This window comes from Berghia stephanieae, chromosome 7 (assembly GCF_034508935.2).
Source record: "Berghia stephanieae isolate SIO BIC M18660-M18661 chromosome 7, UCSD_Bste_1.3, whole genome shotgun sequence".
NCBI lineage: Eukaryota > Metazoa > Mollusca > Gastropoda > Nudibranchia > Aeolidiidae > Berghia > Berghia stephanieae.
In genome coordinates this window covers 29,055,564-29,073,546 of record NC_088366.1, presented here as the reverse complement: position 1 = coordinate 29,073,546, position 17,983 = coordinate 29,055,564, and the positions used below count along the sequence as shown (strand labels likewise).

General features: G+C 36.7%; 2 protein-coding genes across 5 annotated transcripts in view; one reads left to right on the top strand and one right to left on the bottom strand.

Annotated features, from left to right (window-relative positions):
- LOC144977014 (uncharacterized) overlaps positions 1-11,959 on the bottom strand; it is a 105,052-nt gene extending 93,093 nt beyond the window's left edge. Inside the window, exons 1-2 of the mRNA XM_078921705.1 lie at positions 11,600-11,959; positions 2,382-2,466 (exon numbers count right to left, since the gene is read on the bottom strand). The gene's annotated coding sequence lies outside the window, so the exon portion shown is untranslated. The remainder of the gene's footprint in view (positions 1-2,381; positions 2,467-11,599) is intronic.
- A 1,519-nt stretch (positions 11,960-13,478) lies between these two features.
- LOC144977013 (putative Nudix hydrolase NudL) lies at positions 13,479-17,488 on the top strand. Of its 4 annotated transcripts, none has more exons than XM_078921699.1 (2): positions 13,479-13,607; positions 16,552-17,488. In XM_078921699.1, the coding sequence occupies exon 2, from the start codon at positions 16,719-16,721 to the stop codon at positions 17,442-17,444; it is 726 nt and encodes a 241-aa protein (XP_078777825.1). In that variant the 5' UTR covers positions 13,479-13,607; positions 16,552-16,718; the 3' UTR covers positions 17,445-17,488. The 4 variants fall into 4 exon arrangements, with proteins under 4 accessions (XP_078777825.1, XP_078777827.1, XP_078777824.1 ...); XM_078921701.1 differs by having other exon boundaries at positions 13,479-13,641; XM_078921698.1 differs by having other exon boundaries at positions 13,479-13,692.
- The last annotated feature ends 495 nt before the right edge of the window (positions 17,489-17,983 follow it).

The following is a 17,983-nucleotide window of genomic DNA, read 5'->3' as shown; positions in this document are numbered from 1 at the left end:
ACCACAATAATCCTAGACCTTTAACCAGGTAACTGCTGTACTCTGGAAAAACTTGTTTGGCCAGAAAACTCATCCTTCAAATATTGACCATTTCAAATGACCCTCTTCTTGATGAGGATCATTTAAATCAATCAATATTTGAAGGACGAATTTTCTGGCAAAATCTTCAAAGTCATGTTTTCTCGAGTACGACAGATAACTGGTTAAATCCAGGATTCTTCGGTCCCAGATTAACTGTCCGACATGCTCAGGACCCAGAAATTGAAGCTCACCAACCATCCAAAAAAACACATATAAAACGTTTTGGTAATAGATTTTGTGGCAAATTTGGGACACAAACCTGGAACACTTTACCTCCATCCCTGAAGCTCACTACCACTCTCCAGAGTTTTGAAAGAGACACTTATTCAAAAATTATTTAGGTTAATGTGAGTAGATATCGTAGATTCTAAATGTCTTATTACCTATTGTAAAAGTTCATTGAAGCTTAGGCGAAAGGTACTATATAAATCTACTACTTGTAGATTGGTTTGCATTAACATTACTCCCTATGTGGTATTATGGTAAGACAATAGCTTTCGAATCGGAAGGTCTTGGGTTCAAGCCTCGCTCAGCGCATAGTTGAGTCCTTGGAAGGGATTCTTTACTCACATTCTATCATCGTACTTAGGTGTAAAATGAGTACCTGGCTGTTCACAGCGTTGTCTCTGTCCGAAAAAATTGTAATATCGAGTAACCAGTGATGATAATGGCAATTAATCAAAAAGGAGGAAAAAGTATCGGTCCATCTGGCAAATTCAAGCCGAATTGCAAAAAATACATTACAATAGTTACAAAACATTATATAATACATTTCTTTTGTAAATATCTAATGAATAGATTGTCCTTTCCAGAAAATATTTTTTTTTAAAATTTATGCCACTGAGCACAGGTGTCAAAATTTGACACAAGACATGGTGATTTTTTCATCTGTCTACCTTAGTGCTTTTCATAGAAAAAGGCTTAACACTGCAAAAACAGCGGAACATTTCAAAGAAAATCCCAAAATCCCGGAATTCCGCTGAAGATTATAATCACCGAGTAACAGGCGTCATGTCCCGTCCTACATGTTAATTGTTGCTGTTGGCCAGGGACTCCCTGTAAAGCGATTTGAGCACGTTTAGTGGATATTGCGCTATACAAAAGCTCAATTTTATTTTTTTTAATTAGTTGAAAGGGTAGATGCACTAAAGATTGCCATTTAAGTCAGATCCATTTTTTGTGTGTGAATTTGAATTTCATGACAAAAGTAAAAATATTTTCTGATCTGAACTAACCTTTGAGAAGTGAAATGCATCTTACTTTTAAAGTGATATAACATATGAAATAAATCATAATAACAAAATATGCATCAGTTATATACGACTGATCATAGACTGATGATTTGTGGTGAAAATTTTGACAACTTTCAATAACTACCAACAAACTAAATAGATTTGTGGAAGATAAAAAATAAAAATCCAATCTAGCTATTTTATGAAATGAATTCGTTTCCTACTCATTTCTTTCTATATAGTTGGTAATAATGCTGAACTGCGTGATTATTTAATTGTCTAGAAAGAATTCTACTTCAAATACAAGTGATCTAACTGTTCGAATTCAGCAGCAGTAGATCTTTTGGTAAATAGATTTTACAAACAATCAATAATACTATAATGCAAAACATTCCGAAAAATCGAAAGATCTTTCCTTGGATTTCAATATCAAACTACCCGATCATATATTATATTTAGAAATTAGAAAGTTTGATAATGAGAAAACATGTGGTGGTTGGAAGTTTGGACATGTAAATCAAAAAGGTCAGACTTCACATAATCAAATTCATACATAATGATTGCTCACTATCCTTTGATTTGGATATCAATCTGGATACCGATCAAAGAACTTCCTGTCAGATTTGAGAGATCCAGCTACGCAATCACCACTGAATTGACAGAAAAGTAAAAAAACACATATGCAGTCAAATAAAGATTTTAAATCACTCCAATGACCTCACTGAATTTCGTTGATTTGTAAATATGATGCCATATTATCCATATTAAGTACCTACTGCATGCTTAGAGAATATATCATCTACAGAAACTAGCTTAGGACCTCAACCCTATCAACACCAATGAGAGGTGGTATTGAAAGAAAGGAAACAAAAAATAGTAGGGGGAAAACGTCACACCTCACATCCCTCCTGTGAGCCAAATGGCATTTCATTAGTTGATGTGCACAATATATGTTTCATTGTATTGATGGATCCCACAGATCACATGCAACTCTGAATATCAACAATTTTGTAGGGAGCAGTTGTGCTGAAGAATTATAATACAGTATTTAAAATAAAAGGGTCTTACCTCTCCTCAGTTGAGACAGAGCTCACTATGTTAACATAAATTTAATCCTACGTTTTGTTACGGCCTAGATTCCTTTAGAATGAAGCTGAAAAGAAAAATCAATATTAAAAATTATATGATGCAAAACTAATTAATTCAATATGTCTGCATTAAAAAAAAAAGTTGCACAACATTTATTGCTATTCACTCTACTATCCAAAAGCTTGGTAAAGCAGTCTATAGAAAAATATAGCTTTATGGTAGACGGTAGTCATGGTTTAATACTAAAACATTGCCGCTAAGGTGACTACATTATTAGGAGATGTCAGAGAGGAATGGGCTAAACAGTCGGCCCCCTCAATAGAATCTGGATAAATACACATAGGACAGCACATAGTTCAGAACAGCAATGCAGCTATACAGTAGAACTGGTTGATCAGAAGAATCATAGAGTTCATAGCTGTCAGTGACTAAGATTAAACAACTCCACTTTCATCAACCGTCTCTTACAGAAAATGCATAAATGTAAACCATGAATCAGGAAAAGCTGACTAGATAGTCATGGGACTATTTCATCCAGCACAAAGGATCAATCATTCTGACTTTGAGCAAAATTAAAAGATGATGATCATTATAACAATAGTAAAGACAAACCCACAAGAAATTATATATATATAGACTGTCACGAAATGTTATTATTAATGTTTTATTAAGTTTATTGTGTACGCTAATCCCAATGTTATCCTTAGTTCGTGATGTCCCGATGTGATGATCATATCGCATTCGTCCTTTTGTAGTTGACTTCTCTGGAATAGATAAAGGGACATAGGGACCTGGTGTTGAGTAGAACCGTTTTAATGGCTTTAGTTTGAGGTCGGAAATTCTATTTCACAGTTCGTGGATTTTCCCGCGAGTCATTTCCGGGCACACAAAGAGAGACCATTTTTTTAAAAAAGTATTTCTTTTCTTTTAAAATTCTGTTTCTTGGTTTTTGTAAAACTTTCATCCTCCCAGTCACCAGTTGGCCGTCCGACGATTCGGACGTATTTTATTTTCTATGCAAAGTTCAGCCGATGCTGTTTTGCAAGAAGTTTTTACTTCAGTTTATTAAAATCAATTAATTGTGATTTTAATTGTTACAGGCCTTGCGGTTGGTGGAATTATTCATTTGATTCTATCTTTCTGCTTATATTATGAGTGTATTAATACAAGTGATTTTCTAATTTGATAGTTTGTGCCAAGCACGTAGGGCAGTGACCACGTGTGTTGAGAAGTTTATAGTGTTGTGATATGTGTAAAGGTGATCTAGTTTAAGTATTATTGCTTTTGTTTTTCTATGGTTAATTAAATATTGTTTTCTTTCCCATTCTAGTGGGCCTGTTGATTTGGGGCCAAAGCCAAAGAAACTATTATATGAATTAACATTAACCCTTTTGAATTTTGGATGTAAGACTTTTCTTCTTTTGATTTGTGGCCAAAGCCAGAACATTTTAATAGCCTTATCCTTGGCCGATGCCATCGATATAATACCATATGAATATTGTTCATATCCGGCCAAAGCCGTGGACATTTTAGTTGTATTGTTATAAGGCCGACGCCTTAGATTCAAAGAGAGGTTGGACAGTACAAATTGTGACAGTAGAAAGAAAGGACGACAGACTGCATCATCTCGACAAGAGGAAGAAGCCCTGACGGACCTGTGACGGACAGTTCATATTGTGTTCTATGTGTTCTGTAAAGGTAAGGGGCCCCACCTTCTTGTGAAATCTGTTTGTGACTTATGTGACTTATTCATTGTTCCACGTCATCGTTACTGTCTAGTGAATTGAGTGTTCGTCATTACATGTGCGAATGAGAGAGAGTGTGAGAGAGTAATTTGCATGAATAAATTATATGAAATATGAAAATTTACTTATCATTCTCTGATTGTTAGTTTGTTGGGCTGGTCAATTTGTTGGACGTTAGCAACCCTTTAAGGCCATTGACTGGGACGGAGGTTCTGCAGACCACCGACTCACTCTTTGGCATTGTCACTTTGTGACATTTTTGGTGGAGCTGCCGGGTACTTTTGCTGACGTTTAAAAGGTTGATTTTTGTCTAATACTGATGGTCGGGGGTGATTTGTAATTGACTCTCACCTCATCTGTTACTCACTAATAAAGACAGTTTATATTTTGTTGACTGACGTAAAACTGTAAAGTCGTATCCCATGACATTGAATAGGAACTTGCACTGTCATTGATTTATTGCCTTTTGTTAAAAGACATCGGCTAAGTTGAAACCTTCTGTTATTGTTGTCACTTGCTGGTTATCTTAAACCAGTTGTCTGTCCCTGAGATTTACGTGAATTGGGTCAGATTGACTTGTTATTTTAAACTGAGTTGGGAACAGTGAGCGTCGATACCTACTGTATCCCCGTGGTTGTTATGAGAAGTGTTGTTACACATCATCGCTGATTATTTTATTTGTCATTAAAGGCGATAAGAAATAATAATTGTTTGAAGTAAGTAATTATTGCAATATTTAAATTCATTCGTTAGTTATACCCGAAGGTATATACATTTCCACTAGTTGATATCGTTGACTGATTTTCTATTTGTATAATTACAAAGACTTTGTTTTTAAGTATCTCTTGCTTGCTCAAGTGTTTTAACTTCTTTGCTTCATTTTATTGAACTACATTGTCTTTTCCCTTCTTGAACCATCATGGATGTTGAGAAATTAATCAAACTCGGTGCTCAACTGGCATTGGAAGGTGAGGCTTTAAGGAAATGGGTAGATGAACAAATAAAGCAGGAAGAGGCTCGCAAGACGGATGCTCTGAATGAGGCCAAGGCGCGAAGGGAGCACGAGCGAGAACAAAGGGAGCACGAAAGAGAGCAAAGAGAGCACGATCGAGAATCGGCAAAGGAGGAGAGCGCCCGCGAAGAGAAGAAACTGGAGCTGAAAGCCGCTCTTTTGGAAAGAGAGTTGGAGTTGGAAAGACTGAAGTACAGCATCCAACTCATGCCTCCTCCGGGACTCATGTGCCGTCGTCGTCGGTCGGGAAGAGTCCACGACTACCGCCGCTTGATGATAGGAGAGATGATGTCTCGAGTTACATCTCGCGATTTGAGAGGCATGCTTCTGCCAATAACTGGCACAGATCTGACTGGGCAACCCACCTGGGTGCCCTACTGTCCGGAAAGGCCCTGGAAGTTTATACCTGTATGGACGAGGCCGATGCCAAAGACTTCGGGAAGGTCAGGGACGCTCTGCTCGCGCATTACAATTTGACGGAGGATGGGTTTGCCGCACGCTTCCGTACAAGTAGGCCAGAACATGGAGAGCGTATGGGCCAATTTAAGATTAGAATTGCTGGGTACCTGGACAGGTGGATTTCTTTGGCGGGGAAAAAACAAATCCGACGCTGAAGAGATTATAGATCTGATACTGAAGGAGCAGCTAATCAATTCATGTGGCCGGGATTTACAGGTGTTTCTCAAGGAAAGGAAACCTGGGAACACGGAAGAAGTTGTCAAGTTGGTTGAAAATTATGTGGAGGCGCACGGGGCGATGAACGCCTATTCTAGGCCTCACTCGACCATGCCTAGGACGGGTAAGGAGTCATCATTGACAATGAAGCCGACGAAGGATGAGCGTCATATGAAGGCCAAGGAGACGAGTTCAATGGGGGCGCAGAAGGACAACGGATGACTTGTCATCGATGCTCCAAACCTGGCCATATCGCTCGCGATTGCAGACAGAAGCCACACCAGCTCTCTGCTCTTCGAGCGGAAGTTCCAACGTGTGCATTTTGCAAACGACGGGGTCACACCGAAGAAAACTGCTGGAAGAAACCTGACCGTATGTCACATACTGCGGCGTCATTGACCACAGAACTGGAGTGCAAAAATCACCACGGATCTATGGAACTCAAATGTGGGTGCACTGTACCCGTGATCTCTGCAGCTTGCACAGCAGACGACAATAATCAATTCTCGCGTATGCCAGTGGCAACAGGCTTCATTGACGGGAAGCGTGTGACTGTTCTGCGTGACAGCGGTTGTAGCTGCGTGGTGGTAGGCAAGGGAATATTGTCACCAGATAAAGTGAGCGACAAGAAGGTACCGGTTTCGCTCCTTGATGGTAGCATTGCAACAGCTTCCGTGGTAGAGGCGGAGTTGAGATGTCCATACTACGATGGGCCGGTTTCGGCAATGCAAATGGACAACACATTATATGATGTGGTTGTCGGGAATATTCCCAATGCAAAATGCCCAGGAATTACCATAAGGGAAGTTAATGCGGTGGACATGAGGTCCGCTGCGCACAAGAAGGGCAAGAAGCCATTGACGACGCCGATTGAGTCAAATATCGATATCACTGTCAAGCAGTTAGTGGAGAAACAAACTAACGACCAGACACTGATGAAGTGCATGCAGATGGCACAGACCGGAGAGGTAAGACAGACTGGCCGATCTAACGAGACTTGTATGGTTTCGAAGATGGTATCCTCGTCCGGTATTTTAGGCCAAAGCGGACCAATCATGGAGATGTCATGAGACAATTGGTCGTTCCGAAGGACCTTAGACCCACTGTCATGAAGTTGGGTCATGAAAATATACCTGCTGGGCACATGGCCGCTAAGAAGACTACTGACCGGATTCTCAACGAGTTCTTCTGGCCCAGCGTGTGGACCGATGTCCAGAGATTTTGCCAGTCGTGTGACCGATGTCAGCGATCGGCACCTATAGGGCGAATACCCAAAGTGCCCATTGGGACTGTTCCATTGAGAGATGAATCATATTGTCTGGGGTGCGCCAAAGCGTAGAGCGTTCTAACACGTAAACAGGAAACTGTTGCCAAGGGAGCAACGTTACCCAGTTGTGGAGCGTGAACGTCTTGCTCTAGTTTGGGCAATACAGAAGTTGAGCACGTATCTTGTCGGGAGACAATTTGTCATTGAGACAGACCACGCGCCTCTTCTTTACTTGAATCGAGCAAAGTCCGAGAATGGCAGACTCATGCGTTGGGCTCTGTTATTGAGTCAGTATCGGTTCACCCTGAGGTCTGTTAAGGGAACTGACAACCATGGGCCAGACTTCGTGTCTCGGATGTGAACATTTCGTTCAAATTATTGTAACAGAAATTGTGTTTTTGTCTTAAGAAGGGGACTGTGTCACGAAATGTTATTATTAATGTTTTATTAAGTTTATTGTGTACGCTAATCCCAATGTTATCCTTAGTTCGTGATGTCCCGATGTGATGATCATATCGCATTCGTCCTTTTATAGTTGACTTCTCTGGAATAGATAAAGGGACATAGGGACCTGGTGTTGAGTAGAACCGTTTTAATGGCTTTAGTTTGAGGTCGGAAATTCTATTTCACAGTTCGTGGATTTTCCCGCGAGTCATTTCCGGGCACACAAAGAGAGTCCAATTTTTTTAAAAGTATTTCTTTTCTTTTAAAATTCTGTTTCTTGGTTTTTGTAAAACTTTCATCCTCCCCAGTCACCAGTTGGCCGTCCGACGATTCAGACGTATTTTATTTTCTATGCAAAGTTCAGCCGATGCTGTTTTGCAAGAAGTTTTTACTTCAGTTTATTAAAATCAATTAATTGTGATTTTAATTGTTACAGGCCTTGCGGTTGGTGGAATTATTCATTTGATTCTATCTTTCTGCTTATATTATGAGTGCATTAATACAAGTGATTTTCTAATTTGATAGTTTGTGCCAAGCACGTAGGGCAGTGACCACGTGTGTTGAGAAGTTTATAGTGTTGTGATATGTGTAAAGGTGATCTAGTTTAAGTATTATTGCTTTTGTTTTTCTATGGTTAATTAAATATTGTTTTCTTTCCCATTCTAGTGGGCCTGTTGATTTGGGGCCAAAGCCAAAGAAACTATTATATGAATTAACTTTAACCCTTTTGAATTTTGGATGTAAGACTTTTCTTCTTTTGATTTGTGGCCAAAGCCAGAACATTTTAATAGCCTTATCCTTGGCCGATGCCATCGATATTATACCATATGAATATTGTTCATATCCGGCCAAAGCCGTGGACATTTTAGTTGTATTGTTATAAGGCCGACGCCTTAGATTCAAAGAGAGGTTGGACAGTACAAATTGTGACAGTAGAAAGAAATGACGACAGACTGCATCATCTTGACAAGAGGAAGAAGCCCTGACGGACCTGTGACGAACAGTTCATATTGTGTTCTATGTGTTCTGTAAAGGTAAGGGGCCCCACCTTCTTGTGAAATCTGTTTGTGACTTATTCATTGTTCCACGTTCATCGTTACTGTCTAGTGAATTGAGTGTTCGTCATTACATGTGTGAATGAGAGAGAGTGTGAGAGAGTAATTTGCATTAATAAATTATATGAAATATGAAAATTTACTTATCCTTCTCTGATTGTTAGTTTGTTGGGCTGGTCAATTTGTTGGACGTTAGCAACCCTTTAAGGCCATTGACTGGGACGGAGGTTCTGCAGACCACCGACTCACTCTTTGGCATTGTCACTTTGTGACATAGACTAAATCTAAGGTTATGCAGGCACAATAATTGTGCGAAAGTCCTTGTTACCACTACCACCTTGGTTCTTTTTCACCCAAAGACTGGGTTGCCACATTGGTTGTTCTTGCTAAGTGGTGAATAATGAGAGGGTAACCAGTGGGCTTTGGAGAGAGAGAGAGAGAGAGAGAGAGAGAGAGAGAGAGAGAGAGAGAGAGGGAGAGAGAGAGAGAGAGAGAGAGAGAGAGAGAGAGAGAGAGAGAGAGAGAGAGAGAGAGAGAGAGGGGGGGGGGGATTTGTAGAGAAAGGGAAGGGATCTTTGATTGTCGTCAAATGTTGGCACGCGGAACTCACTAACCTATAGATTTATCTAAAAGTTGGGTAGCAATTAAAGTTTTGACAACACCTGATACTACATTAGATATCATTCTACTCTAATAGAGTAACACCCTTCGTAATACTATATCGCTCTAATACAGAGACACATGACGTAACACTACATACATATTGCTCAAGTTTTTAGTAATCGCACAAATAGAGTCACTTAAGCTCCAAAAAGGAAAACATTTGTATTCCTTGTTTTTCCTGCGCTAATATGCAACTAACATTCTTAATAACAAAATAAAAGTGGCATTCATTTATTTAAAAATTTCCTCCCGAATAGGAGTGATTAAAAATCTCCACACGCCGGGTGGATCTGTAGCATAGTGATTAGGCTGTTTGACTCTGGACTGGAAGTTATCAGGTTCAAATCCCAATGGGGACAACTTTTTTTTTTTTCAATATTTCTTTTACTTTTATTTACTTTCTTTTTAACTTCAATTTTATCATTTTTTATTCAATGCAAGTTGTTAAGTTTATAATTTTATATTTAATTGCTTTCTTCTTATTGTTATCACATTATCTTTCTTTTCTTTTCTTTTTTTAATTATTTCATTAAATTGTCATTATCCTTGGTATTGTGCGGTTATGTGGTCTAGTGGTATGACACTCACTCGGACTGGAAGGACCTAGGTTCAAGTCCAGAGCGACACATAGTTGAGTCCTTAGAAAAGACTCTAAACTCACATTCTCTCATTATACTCAGGTGTAAAATGAGTACCTGACCATTAACAGCATTGTCTTTGTCCATACAAAATTGTAATATTGCCTACAGGCGTCATGTCTTGTCCTACATGTTAACTGTTGCAGTTGGGAGACCCCTTGTAAAGCACTTTGAGTACTTTGAGCTAGTTTAATGGATATTGCACTTTACAAAAGTTCAAGTTTTTTTGGGTGTTTTTTTAAAAATTCATTTACCACTATCATTTTTTACTATCATTATAATCATCAATCATTATATTATCATTATCATCAATATCATCATTATTATTATCATAGTACTATCAGGCATATATAAACAATAATAAGTGCGCACAATGGTAAACCTACAAACAGCCTATATTTAGGCAGGAAAATCAGTGCAATCAGGGCAAAAGTTTCTGAGCGATAATACCTACCACGACCTAGCAATAGCAGGTAACATTAAATATCATTCTATTAGCACTAGTACTATTTCTATTTGAGTGACTCCTAACGCCTGTCTAATGTCTAATGATACGTCAATGGGATTTGAGAGTAAATAAAGCAAGATCAAGATGGCAATAGGACTGCTTACTTATAGTTATAGTCTTATAATGAATGCTGCCCTGAGGAGAAATCCTGTAAGCTCCTCAGAGTACCATCTCTTTCAATTAGCATTTTCACCATGGATCTTTTGTCAGGCGTTTTATTTATTCAATTTGTCAATATATAGTAGCATTTTAAAACTCAGAACAAACCTTGAGAGATTAGTGAAAGTTGAAAATTTCCTAATATTAATATGGGCATTGTTTTGGTTCCTCCACTGCCATTTTGTCGTTGAAGTATTGAAAGGTAGTCAAAGCAGTCCTAGGGTTTTTTTGTTTTTTTTAAATTTAGTTTAGCTCCAGGTCAGAGGATTTTTTTACTAATAGGGTTAGTTATAGGTTCTAGTCTTAGTAAAGGCAGGTTCTAGTTCTAGGGTGTTCGTTTTTCCTGTTTATATTATTACTAATAGTATTGGAGTATTGGTTAGTTAGTAAAAATTAAAGGTAACCCACTAGTCATTAGGGTTTCTTAGGGTTAGTAAAAGGAACATTTGGGTTGTTTCCTTTAGCACGAGAAGCTTATGGAAGGCCTCCCCCGCCCTGCGACAACACTGCAATTGCTGTTGTGAGTGACTGTGACTCTGTGACTTGGGATTTTGAGACTCTCACACTCACACTCTGCAAAACTGCAAATGTCAATGAATGGTGATTGTCCCAATTTGCTTCTGGCTGCAACCCCTTTACATAAGTATTTTAAATAAAATGCGCTTACACCAACATTCCCTTCAACAAATATCTTAACTTAAATCTTACACTTACAAACTTACAATTGACAATACAACATGCTCACTCAAAATCCAAAACAAAAAAAGAGAAAATAAACAAGGATGAGGTGGCTCAGAAACCATTTTGTGAGCGCCCCTTTGATGCAATGTCATTTACCTGATCTGTGTTTTATCCTAAATAACTCGAAAAATGATAATTTATACTCAAAAAAACAAAAATATATCGAAAGTATCAAAACATGACACTAATATAAAAAGACATTTATATTAGGAATAGGATAGGGCCGCCATGTTGGAAAATCAGATCAGAAATATCATGAGACGAAACAATAATATTTTAATCTAAATCACCTGAATTTCTCTTTCCAAATGGTTCCAAAATTTCATGAATATTTCAAATCGCACAAATTTTAAAAAATACATCAAAAATGTTATTTAAAAAAGCGGAAGACAAAGGTTAAATTATTGTTTCTGTTCACGCATGTTACTCCAGGTCTTTCTATTTTTATTTTGGAATCCTTTTTTTTTTTTCTCGATGGCTAGACAATGTCTGGCAACGCGAAAGTTTTGAGTAATGGGGCGCCAAGTTCACTTTACAGTTTATAATTTGGCTTTTTGTTTTTAATTGCGTGTTTGTTTAAGTAGACATACTTTACGAAGTGTTAGACGATAATCGTCGAACAAGTGTGTTCCAAGTTTTACACTTGATTCCTAGATACAAAGAATAATAATAACCGGTAACGATTGAAACTCGAGTCGCTTCGCTCTTCGTTCTCTCTTGATCTGACTGTTCTCATTATGACCAGATGTGAATAAAGGAAGAAAATTAAATCAAAGAAAATATTCTCTCTCCGAATGCAGCGTGAATTTTTTAAACACTAACTTCATCATCTTTACCGTCTTCAAAGTCACATATCCTTATCATATCAAGTCAAGTAGTTAGATATTATTGTAAGATAACGATCTGAACAATTGTGTTTTTCTCTATGTCATATTAATGTGACTGCAAATGCTATCCTAAACAATAAGATGCACGGTGTCCACCAGCAGCGAGGGTTGGGGGTATAAAATAAATTGTATAAAGCAAGCTTTTTAAAAAGCAGGAAGAAGAATTATAAACGTTGTCTATTGTGAAATCGTATTATTTAATCGACTCCGCGTGATAAGAATACTATTTTACGAAACGTAATAATTAAATTAAACATGATACGTTAACTATTTATCATTATTTATCATCAAGGGTGGCACGATTTTATTTTTGTCGAGAAGCAATGTGTCATACTCTTGTTGGTCCTCTAGTAAGACATGACAGATATTAGATGAGGTTTGGGGAGTGGGGGCGGGGGTCACAGTTTTCACCAAAATACGTGAGAAAAGCATTGGCATTTCCTACAAGGATAAGGTTTCATAAATACATAAAATACTCGATCTGATGAATCATCGAATGACTGAGACGAAAAAAGACATTTCGGATCAAATAAGTCAATGCGATAGGAATCACCCAAAAAAAGTTTTAGTGGTTATTGCATGTCCTCGGGATAAATGAAACGAAGTCTCCAAAGAAGTCGGGTAAATAAATGGAATATACTTGTAACTTGTAAAGTATTTGAGAAAATATCGATTGTCGCGGAGGTAGAAATTTTTAATGAGATATTTACGAGAGAGAGAGAGAGAGAGAGAGAGAGAGAGAGAGAGAGAGGGAGGGAGAGAGAGATATATGACATGGAATGACAAGAAAGAAGCAACAAACAACGATATTTTTGTGTTTTGTTCTTTTATTATTACTATTATTATTTTGTTTTGCTTCTTCCTACTTTATTTTTTTATTTATTTTTTTTTTAGCTTTTGTGGCTATTTTCCCCTTTAACAGATCCGATGAGTCTGGAATGACAATATAATAGATCCAACATTAAATTCTATTATTATTATTATTTTCACAGTATTCCTGAGAAAATGAGAACCCGAACCGTATATGATATTCCCATCTGTAGTGAATTGAATTATAGCTGCCATTCATGTTTACATTTTATTTTCTTCATTAGCACTCAAAACGCAACATGCTCTTATATTATTTTTTCCAGGATTGTCACTTTTATTTTGTTACCAAACTTTGTTTTAAAATTTAAAAAATCAATCTGGCAACTTTGTATGTGAACAACTTACTGAACGAATGAACATTCCATGTTAACAGTATAATCTGAAGGTGTATTGACCAATATGATTGGTCCAGAGAAGAAAATATAATTTTCACCAACCAATTAACTCTGCTTTGTCATATTGGTCTTTCTCGACTAGGGGGTTCCCCCTTCGGGTCTAAAGGCTAAAGGGCAAACAAAACCAATGGATCCAACGTAAACAAGTGAGTTGGAAAGTGATAATTGGACTTTAAAAATGTATGTACGCCGGTCCAGTAATAATTTGAATGAGATCATCGTAATCAAAATGTAAGATTTACGAGGAAGCATGTCACCGTGTGCTCTTCCCATAACATGGTCAAGCAAGAAGTAAAAAAAACACACATTTATTTACAAATATTAGTCTATAATATTATTCATAATGAATGACTGGCTTACTTTTGACATAGACTCTAGACGTCTAGATTCTCCACTCTCTTATTCTTATTCGTATTTTATTGATTAATATTTGTCTCCAAAATTTTAATAAAAAAAAACAATTAATTCACCACGAACACAATTAATTTATTTCTAATGGCATTGTCTCTGTTCAAGAATGATATACGATAGTGATGTCGTTTCTTCTTCTCTTTACTAGCTTCTTTGGTTTGTGATTGTATTTTTGACAGGGGATATTTTTTTCTGTAAATCTTCTGCCTGTTTGTTCTTGGTTATTTATAATTTAGCTTATGATATCTTTAGGTTATGATTTTGATTTACATTTGTACTATTTTTGTTAGATTGCTTGTTTTTTTGTTTCAGCGGTCTCTCATATAATAACCTCAATTGTGTTGGAAGAGACCTAAAGAAACAAACAAAAAAAAACAAAAAAAGAATGATATAAAAATGTTTTTCAAAGTCAAAGTAATAGAGTAATATGCAGTGAAAATTATTTGAACTGAAGAAAAGCAAACGGGACTGTAGAGTGTACTGTAGAAGTATAATTTGAGTCTGAATTTGAATTAGGAGGGGATTCCAATTTTAGCTCAAGTTTGAGTGCATCTATGGCTATCTAGAGTACTATAGATGGTCGTTCAAATTCAAAACCACTTGCCTTTTGGACGAATTATATCAAATCCCCATCATCTTCATGCGGTGTCCCTCTGGTCTCTGTTTTGGGACCACTCCTGTTTTCTCTTTGGCCACCTCTATTCGCAGTACTACTGTGAATAATGATTTCCTCTATTCGCAGTAGTAATGCAAATGCTTTGTTCGGGTTCGTTCTGTATTTGCAGTAGTAGCCTGCCAGCCTAGAGCTTTATAGTATAGAGGATTGGGTGCAAAATATAAATAAACTACATTATTATTATAATTAATATATATTTTTTTAAATTTTGTTGACGATGACGATGTGTCTGCTGTGTATTGATGATTGTGGTGGTTATGATTGTAGTGTTGGTGTTGATGATGTAGTAGAGGTAGTGATGATGACGATAAGAATTATAATGATGATGTAATGGTGGTGGCGGTTGCTGTAGTTTTGATAACGATGTGGAGGTAGCTGTGGTAGTGATAGGAATGATGATAATGTGATTGTGGTTGTAGTAGTGGTAGTGATGATGACGAGGAGGAGGATGATGATGATGCAAAGGTGGTGGTGGTTGCTCTAGTTTTGATAACAATGTGGAGGTTGCTGTGGTAGTAACGGTGATGTGGTGGTGGCTGTAGTAGTAGAGGTAGTTTATTCATGGTAACTTCTATTATTTGCAGGAGCACTGAGATATGAGTCATGAGAAAAAGCGAGAGTGTGTGAGAGAGAGAGAGGTTCCTGGACCTTTATAAAGTATATTTAAATTTAACTAACTGTAAATAAACAATAAACGGGGACGGAACTATTCTCATTCAAGGAAGCTGATAGATTTCAAGATGTGAATGAATAATCAAGTCGGAGAGGTGGGGACGGGGACATTCTCATGGACTGCATTAGGGTAGCTAAAACAAAACAAAACACGATCTTGTCAAGTTTCAGACTTGAATGAAAAGTTGAAACATTCAAAATCTCAATTCTCAATCACACAAAATGTCTCAATCATCCCTCCTTTTCTTTCCTTCTCAAACTAACACATTCTCATTCAACTTCAAGCCATTTGACAACACGCCACTTTGAACAGAAAATACAGTGTTGTGTTCAGTGAGGGGACAAAGACTATTTTTCAGAGATGGGAGAGCGCTTCTACTACTGCGAATAGTGATTATGCCATGAAATCACTATTCGCAGTACTACTGCTAATAAACATTTCATTTCTCTTTATAACACACCACTGACGTACATCGTCGAGTCATTCGGTATACCATCTATACGCCAATTACCTCTATTCCGCTTTTCATCCAGGACAAGAACAGACAGTGAATTTAAATATTGAAAATTGTTACCTGGCAATTATGACTTGGACTTGGATGTTAAAAAATAAACTAAAATTAAATGATTCCAAAACAGAACTTTTATTGATTGGCACCAATGTGCACTTATTTACAGGTCTGATAACCCAATTCCTTATGGGCTCATTGTTGTAATGGATATCTCAAAAAATTATGCAAAATATTGTCCATTACAACAAGTTAAAATAGGCACATAAATGAGTTCGGATGTCAGACCTGTATCTATGTACACACCGATTGGCACCAATAAAGAAAGGAACAAAATTAATCTTGATAGTATTGACATAAGTGACTCAAATTTGAATATAGAGCAAACTGCAACTATAAGAAATCTTGGCTCATTCTTTGATTCCAATGCCTCAATGCAGAATCACATAACAAAAACCTGCTAATCTTGCTTTTATCACTAAAAAAATATTGCTAAAATTCGACATCTTCTTGATGATAGCACTACACAAATTATTGTTCATGCTTTGGTATGCAACTGAGTAATAGTAGTAGTAGTAGTAGTAGCTTTTATTTATTTTATTATTAGTATTAGTAGTCGTTGTAGTAGTATTGTTGTTGATAATATTATTATTATTATTATTATTATTATTATTATTATTATTATTATTATTATTATTATTATTATTATTATTATTAATTATATTTCTATGTAATATTTCGCAAAATATATTAAACAATACATATATGAATATAAAAGATGATGATCATCCTCATTATGAGTTTGTTTTTATGTCCTTTCAGATTCCATTCATCCTGACAGTTTTGTCAATCAAGTATGACAGGTCACCTGTGCTGAACACCGATGTGGAAAGGGAGGAAAACAAGAAATTGCTAGAACAGTGGAAATTAAAACCGGATACCACAGGAAAACGTGTACTTTATTCAGAAATACAGAGTATCCTATTGTTATGATGTCTTCTGATAAAGATATAAAAGCCCAAATCACCCAGAAGTTGCATGGGTTTGACATCCGAAGTAAAAAACAATACCATGAAGAGTATCATCACATATTCAGGATGGCTGCAGTTCTCATGCCCCTGAAAATCTATGATGGAGAGGTTTTTATTCTACTCACAAAGAGGGCTGCTAATCTACATAATCATGCCTCGGAGGCAGCTTTTCCTGGAGGCATGATAGACGACTCTGATGTGTCTGTTATAGATGCAGCCTTGAGAGAAGCTCATGAGGAAATAGGTCTTCCACCATCCTCTGTTGAAGTGATAGCTGTTCTTTCCCAAGGAATTACAAGGCGTAACACTGTGGTTTACCCTGTAGTAGGTTTTATCCCAAATGATTTCCAGCCTAAAATAAACCCAACTGAAGTGGACTTTGCATTTTTTATACCTTTAAAGGATTTTTTATGTGACGAGAAAATTTCGATATCATTTTACCCTTTCAAATTTGCTACTTATTTGAGTCGAGAAATTTGGTATAGAGACAATGAGTATGAAGTAATGATATGGGGATTCACAAGTTGTTTTTCCACATTCCTAGCCAAAATAATTTTAGACAAGGCAGATTATTTAGAAGTTCATGTTGGTTGTACAAATACAGGTCGGATCAGCGATTGCATTGAGGAGTATTTCAAGTTATTTTATAATTGGTTATTAGCAAGTGCGTCTTCTAAATTATGATTTTGGATTGTTACTGTATTGATATTAAACGTTTCTTAAGATGATTCCTAGAGTTAATATATTTTCTTCAAAACTCATCCTTGATACCTTTATTTATTCCTTTATTTGCAAATGGTAAAATGTTGTGACAGAGTAGCGTTCTATCCGAAAGGGAACTAGTGTAATAAAAGGGAGACAATCTGAAGGACTACATTGTAGTAGTACCTATACAATTTTTTTGGTAAGTTTTGAAGAAAAATGAACACAAATGTTTTTTTTTTTTTTAATGAATGAATAAAATGACAACGGTTATTTCGGGTTTAAATCCTTTTTAGCCATCAACTTTACTTATGTATTTCTTTAAATCGGTGACCTGCTAAGCTCTGTCCCTTTTGGTCTTGTGCCTTGACGTAAAAGTGAGTGGTGGTGGACCGCTAGCCTTGATCCTTCATTATCATATGTAGGATATTTAGATACTATTTTTTTTCTTTTGATTTTTTCTTTATTTTTGTTAATGTATTCTTTATATATATATATATATATATATATATATATATATA